The sequence below is a fragment of the Perognathus longimembris genome, chromosome 17, assembly GCF_023159225.1.
Source record: "Perognathus longimembris pacificus isolate PPM17 chromosome 17, ASM2315922v1, whole genome shotgun sequence".
NCBI lineage: Eukaryota > Metazoa > Chordata > Mammalia > Rodentia > Heteromyidae > Perognathus > Perognathus longimembris.
The window spans coordinates 51,823,641-51,830,577 of NC_063177.1; the positions used below are offsets into that span (position 1 = coordinate 51,823,641).

General features: G+C 63.5%; 1 protein-coding gene across 1 annotated transcript; it reads left to right on the forward strand.

Moving 5' to 3' along the window:
• Positions 1-2,831: 2,831 nt before the first annotated feature.
• Positions 2,832-6,406, forward strand: Ush1g (USH1 protein network component sans). Its single transcript, XM_048366443.1, has 2 exons — positions 2,832-3,054; positions 5,167-6,406. The coding sequence occupies exons 1-2, from the start codon at positions 2,891-2,893 to the stop codon at positions 6,404-6,406; spliced, it is 1,404 nt and encodes a 467-aa protein (XP_048222400.1). The 5' UTR covers positions 2,832-2,890.
• The last annotated feature ends 531 nt before the right edge of the window (positions 6,407-6,937 follow it).

Genomic DNA, 6,937 nt, shown 5'->3' on the forward strand with positions numbered 1-6,937 from the left:
TGGATGGGTGGGTGGGTGGATGGATAAATGAATGGGTGAACATATGATTGGGCCAATGGGTAGACTGAAAGATGGATAGGTAGATGGATGGATGAGTGAATGAATAGGGGGGGGGGAAGATGGGCTGGGAGGGTGCATGGATGAGTGGGTGGGTGGGCGGATGAATGGATAGACAAACATATGAATGGGCCAATGGACTGAAAAATGGATGACTAAATGGGTGGATGGTGGATTGGGGAGGCTGAGAAGATGGATGGATGAATAGGGGAACGGTGTGGGCAAACTGAAGAGCTGGAAAATTAAGGGACAGACGTTAAGTGGAGAGCATACCAAGGTGTGCAGATGGGTGGGGGTTTTATTGAATCCCCTTCCCTTAGAGGTACATGGACAAGACACAGGGCTCTAGCTAGGACCCGGTAGGAGGGGGTGTTTTCTCTCTGTGACCCCCATCAAAGGCTCCCCAAGGTTCACCTCTCTGCAGTCCTTAGGAGCTTGGCTTGTAGAAGCTCATTTCATTCCTCGGTAAGGAACCAGTCCCCTGATCTCTCCTGCGCCCCACCCCACCTGGTTCCTTCAAACCTCTCCAGCCAAACACCACACTCTGCAGGCCCTCCAAGCGCCCCGGCCTGCAGTCCCCCCACCCCCCATGCCCCTCCCCCCTCCCCCACCTCGGAGCCAGATGGGGCCGGCATGCGCGTCCAGGTAGGGCACGGCGTCGGGGCAGCGCGCGCTGCGCAGGAGGTAGAACAGGATCCAGAGCACGGCCAGCAGCATCATGGCGGTGAGGAGCGCGAAGACGTCGGTGTCGTACACGGCCACCTTGTTGAAGGCGCCGCCGCTGATGAGCGTGCAAGCCAGCAGGAGCACGTTGACCGCCAGCAACACCGACAGCAGCCGGCCGCCCTTCTTCCACACCTCTCGGGGGCCCCTCTGTGGCGCCGGCGGGCTCTCATTGGGGCCCGGGGCCAGCTCCTCCGACATGGTGGGGACCAACGGAGGAGGCCAGGGGGCCTTCACTGCGGGGGGGGGGGGGGGGAGAGCGGGCAGGGCCTCGGGTCAACCTCCAGGGCTCTCCTTCCTTCTGCATCTTATCCCGGAATTTGGGGACGGAGGAGCTCCTCCCTGGAGAATGGGGGCTAGAGGGGGGCGATGGGGAGGGAGGGAGGGAGGGAGGGAGGAGGGGGAGGGGGAGGAGGAGGTGGAGGAGGAGGAGGAAGGAGAAGGAGGAGAAGAGGAAGAAGAAGAGGAGGAGGAGGAGGAGGAGGAGGAGGAGGAGGAGGAGGAGAAGGAGAAGAAGAAGAAGAAGAAGAAGAAGAAGAAGAAGAAGAAGAAGAAGAAGAAGAAGAAGAAGAAGAAAAGGAGGAGGAGAAAAAGAAGAAGAGGAAGAGGAGGAGGAGGAGGAGGAGGAAGAGAGAAGAAGGAGGAGAAGAAGGAGGAGGAGGAGGAGGAAGGGGAAGGGGAAGGGGAAGAGAAGAAGAAGAAGAAGAAGAAGAAGAAGAAGAAGAAGAAGAAGAAAGAAGAAGAAGAAGAAGAAGAAGAAGAAGAAGAGAAGAGAGGAAAGGAGGAAGAGAAGAGGAGGAGGAGAAACCAGAGCCTACATCTCTCCCACTTCGGGGGGGGGGGCGGGACCCCCCTTTTCCTTCCCCCCCCCCCCCCCCGTCCCTTTTCCAAGCCCACTTCCAACATCCGCCCCCGCCCCCCGGCGCCTGGGGCTCGCACCTGGCTGGGCTGGGATCCGGCTTGGAGTTGGGGGTCGGAGGGCGGGAGCGTCTCCTCTCTCCCAGGCCGGGCTGGACGGGGGCTTTATACCCAAGGGGGCAGGATGATTTACAGCCGCTAGAGCTGGGCTCCATAAACCTCTCAGTCCCGCTCACATGATCCATCTTTTCTCCAAGCTGAATTTAGGGAAGAGGGCGTGAAAGACAGATAAGGAAAGATTTATATTTACCTATTAAGAAGTCCTCACCCCCCCTCCACACCCCCTCCCGCACTGCGGCACCCAGAGGGCACCCGGCTCCCCGCGCCCACCGCGCCCCGGCGCTCCCGGACCCATCGCGCGCGCCCCGACCGAGGCCCCCCAAGGTGATGCCCAAGAGACAGCGGCGCCCCCCTACCCCGTCCCCGTTGCCCACCATACCTTTGATCCCGGCTGCGGCCGCGAAGCCCAGGTCGGGCCACCCGTTCCGCTCCCCCCCCTCCTGCCCCGGGAGCGATGGAAGTTCCTTCTCCCTCCATCCCCGCCCGCCCCGCGCCCCGCGCGCCGCGCTCCGCTCGCACGCCAAGTTCCCACGCGGCGCGCCGGGTCCCGAGCGCCCCCTGCCGGGCGCGGCGGCGGGTGCGGCCTCGGGGACCCCCGGCGTCCTGCCTGCTCTAGACCTGTCTGGAGAGGGGTCTTCACGCCCCTCCCGGCCCCCAATCCTGGGGCGTCAGCGCCCCGCCCTCCACCGGTCACCCCTCTCAACAGTGGGTGGGTGGAGAAATCGGGAGCCACAGCGTCCGGAGCGCTGGTGGGGAAGGGGGGCCCCCCACAACTGTCCCCCCAACTGGACCACAAGGTGAGGGGCGCAGGGGGAGACGCTTTCGGATCTCCCCTGGGTCATCCCTGAGCGCGGAGAGCTGGGCACAAGGACCCAGGGGAAGCCGGGGCGGCTCCCCGGGCCTCGGGAAGCCCTCCCCTACCCCCCCCCCCCCCATCCCCAGCTGACCAGGTTCAGGTGTCCTGGTAGTGCCCAGCCGCGGCTCTCCATCCATCTGCGGCAGCCGGGGCTGGCGGCCCTGGCCCCCGCCCGGCCCCCTCCCCTGACCCATGCCCCAGCCCTAACCCCTGCTGCCCTCCCCCTCGGGGGGCGTTTCCCTGTGCCCCCACCCCACCCCGTCCAAGTCAGGCGCCATGAACGACCAGTACCACCGGGCGGCTCGGGATGGCTACCTGGAGCTCCTCAAGGAGGCCACGCGCAAGGAGCTGAATGCCCCCGACGAGGATGGCATGACCCCCACCCTCTGGGCGGCGTACCATGGCAACCTGGAGTCCCTGCGCCTCATCGTGAGCCGCGGGTGAGTACGGCCACCAGCCACCGGCCACCGGGGCAGGGAAGGGGGAGAGCTTCCCACCGCCCGTATCCCAGGACTCTGAGCTGGACCCCTCCCCTATCCACGATGCTCTGGGGCGGGGGGGGGGGGGAAGCCCGGCAGGCCTTGGGGTGGCACACATGGAGGTGAACACCCCCTGGGAGGAGAGGAACTGGGATTGGTACAAAGTGGGAGATGGAGGTAGGAGGGGTCTCCTGGGGAGGACACTTGGAAACAAGAGTGAAGGGGGAGGTGGGGACCAGAGAGAAGGTTGGAAACCCTCAGAGAGCCCCCCAAGTGAGGACTAGGAAGGAGGGGATCCTGACTGCCCACTCGTGAGCCAAGGAACCCCAAGCGTCTCCTAGCCAGCATCTACAGCTCCCCATAGGCCGAGCCTCGTCACCCCCCTCCCTCCTATCTTATACCCAGGATTTATGGGCGCTGGCCCCAGTACCAAATGTCACTGCTTCAGTGACCCCATTAACTCTCCCTGCAGCCCTCCCCCACCGCAGGACGCAGCTTTGCAATGAGAGTCTGCGATGGGCCAAGGGCTTCTGTCCCCCACCCTCTCCCTGGAGTCCTCCTGACGGAAGGTCAGACCCAGAGTTCAGCTAATCCTTGAGACCAGGGGAGGAGTTTGGAGGTAGCAGTTGAGGGATGCAAGTTCAGGGCCAGAGAAGTAGATGAGGGACTAAGTCACAGTACTGGGAACATGCCGCCGCTCCCCCCCCCCCCACACCCCACACCAGTTTAAATAAGAGTCTGCCCTGGCCACCTGTGTTAGCCTGGTAGGAAACGTTGTGGAAGAGATGCCCCTAGGAGGGTTCATAGAAATGTCTTTCCCCAGAGGGAAAGAGGCAGGCACTGACAGGCCTGTGGCTTGAGTCTGTGGGAGGTGGAAGACCCCCTACCCCCACCCTACCTCTGTGACTGCTCCTCGGGCAGCCAACTGCTAGCCCCTTCTCCTTCCAAGAAGGCCTGCCGTGGCTGTGTGCCTATCCTTTCATCAGAGAGACTCATGGGAGACTCATAAAGGAGCCTGGGAAGAAGGCTCTCCCTGGGGTCTCCCAAGTCCTGTGGAGATAAGGACAGGTGCTCAGTGGGTGTGGGTCTTTGCATGCACTGTCCTGAGAACTTGGCAACCCTAGGCAGCTGAGCCGGGGTGGGGTGGGGGGCATGAGGAGAAATGCTGAGACAAGGGAGTGATTCTTCCTGCAGCCTGTGGAGGCCTCCTTAGTGTGGGACGAGGGCCCACGCTAGTGCTAGGTCCACAAAAGCAGGCAAAGTTCAGCAGAAGCCAGCAGAGGCTGTCCAGGAGGGAGGGCTGAGGGATAGACCCTGGTATGGAGGGTGTTGGGAGGTGGGGGGGGGGGGGCTGTTGGCTCTCCTCCAGCCAAGCCACCAGCCTCCCTTGGCTTCAAGGGACTCCGCAGCCAGTGCGAGGTGGCTAGGCCGCCATCCCTCCTCCTCCTCCTCCTCCTCCTCTTCAGTCCTGGCTGCCCCTACAGTCCCCTCCTGGCCCAGGCCAAGACCCGACACCTGCTCTAACACTGGCTTTGCCAGGCCTGGCCCTGCTCCCTGCAGACATGGCCGCGCCCGCTGTCAGCGGACACTCACATGCTCCTACACTCTCCCAGGCTCGGGCCCGGACCCGGCGCCCCAGCGCGTGCCGCCCCTGGGTCCCCTTCCGCGAACACCTTGGAACACGTGGCCACGCTCACCACCACCCCTGCCTTAGAGACCCGCACTCGGGGGCCCTGGCCCACCACCTCCCTGGGCCAGTTCCCCGCTGGGCCCATGAATAATTCACTCCTTTCTCTCTGAGCATCAAATATTGATGCCCTCTGATTCCCAGCCCTCGGGCTCTCTGGGGGAAGGCCCCGCCCAGGCCCCGCCTCCTCCGTGACCACGCCCACCAGGTGGGCGGGGTCACGCCGCCAGGGCTTTCCTCCCATTGGTCCTTTCGTGTGGGTGGCCCCACCTTCCTCCCACCTCCCGCCAGAGCCCGCCAGCCCCCAGTCCCCAGTCCCCAGCTAGCTCTGCCGGCTGCTCATGGCTCCCCCACGCGTTGTGTCTCTCCCCCCCCACCCCCCGCAGGGGCGATCCGGACAAGTGTGACATCTGGGGCAACACGCCCCTGCACCTGGCGGCTTCCAATGGCCACCTGCACTGCCTGTCCTTCCTGGTGTCCTTCGGCGCCAACATCTGGTGCCTGGACAATGACTACCACACGCCTCTGGACATGGCGGCCATGAAGGGGCACATGGAGTGCGTGCGCTACCTGGACTCCATCGCGGCCAAGCAGAGCAGCCTCAGCCCCAAGCTGGTGGGCAAGCTGAAGGACAAGGCGTTCCGCGAGGCGGAGCGGCGCATCCGCGAGTGCGCCAAGCTGCAGCGCAAGCACCACGAGCGCATGGAGCGGCGCTACCGGCGCGAGCTGGCCGAGCGCGCGGCGGGCTCGGACGCGCTCAGCTTCGCCAGCCTCACGTCGAGCACGCTGAGCCGCCGGCTGCAGCCGCTGAGCCTGGGCGGCCCGCTGCCCTACTCGCAGGCCACGCTGCACGGCACCGCCAAGGGCAAGACCAAGATCCAGAAGAAGCTGGAGCGGCGCAAGCAGGGCGGCGAGGGCACCTTCAAGGTCTCCGAGGACGGCCGCAAAAGCGTCCGCTCCCTCTCGGGGGTGCAGCTGGGCAGCGACGTGATGTTCGTGCGCCAGGGCCCCTACGCCAACCACCCCAAGGAGTGGGGGGGCCGCGCCCCGCTCCGGGACATGTTCCTCTCGGATGAGGACAGCGTCTCCCGTGCCACGCTGGCGCCCGAGCCCGCCCACTCGGAGGTCAGCACCGACTCAGGCCACGACTCCCTGTTTACCCGCCCGGGTCTGGGCACCATGGTGTTCCGCAGGAACTACTTGAGCAGCGGGCTGCATGGGCTGGGCCGGGACGACGCGGGCCTGGAAGGGGCGGGCACGCCGCAGCGGGGTCGGCTGCAGAGCTCGCCCAGCCTAGACGACGACAGCCTGGGCAGTGCCAATAGCCTGCAGGACCGCAGCTGCGGGGACGAGCTGCCCTGGGACGAGCTGGACTTGGGGCTGGACGAGGACCTGGAGCCCGAGACCAGCCCCCTCGAGGCCTTCCTGGCCTCTCTGCACATGGAGGACTTCACCCCGCTCCTGCGGCAGGAGAAGATCGACCTGGAGGCGCTGATGCTCTGCTCGGACCTGGATCTCCGCAGCATCAGCGTCCCCCTGGGGCCGCGGAAGAAGATCCTGGGCGCCGTGCGCAGGAGGAGGCAGGCGCTGGAGCGCCCGCCCGCCCTGGAGGACACAGAACTGTGAGTGGAGGCTTCCTGAGAGAGGGGCTCTGGCTTTTCAGGAGTGGGGAGGAGGCTTAATACCATTGTGTGTGTGTGTGTGCACTGTCTTGGGACTTGAACTCAGTGCCTGGACACGATCCCTCTATTTTTTCTCGAGGCGGGCGCTCTACCACTTGAGCCACACCTCCACTTCCAGCTTTTGGGTGGTTAATTGGAGATAAGAGTCTCAGAGACTTTCCCGTCTCAACTGGCTTTGAAACCACAGTCATCAGATCTCAGTCTCCTGTCAGCTAAGATTACAGGTGTGAAGCCATTGGTGCGTGGCAATACACTATTTTACAAAAGCTAAGCGGCCACTAATTAATGACAAGAAGCTCCACTCTTTATTGCACTTATGGCGAACTGAGAAAAAGAAGTTGTCAACTGAATGACTAGACTCTGCGGTGTGTGTGTGTGTGTGTGTGTGTGTGTGTGTGTGTGTGTGTGTCAGTACTGGAGCTTGAACTCAGGGCCTCTTGGTTTCACTTGACTTATTGTTCCCCTTTCTTTTTCT

What these genes read in the sequence shown, in the direction of transcription:
- Ush1g (XM_048366443.1), top strand. Translation starts at nt 2,891, where the DNA reads ATGAACGACCAGTACCACCGGGCGGCTCGGGATGGCTACCTGGAGCTC. An exon ending in CGCCTCATCGTGAGCCGCGG is followed by an intron (nt 3,055 to 5,166) that starts GTGAGTACGGCC and finishes CACCCCCCGCAG; the next exon opens with GGGCGATCCGGACAAGTGTG.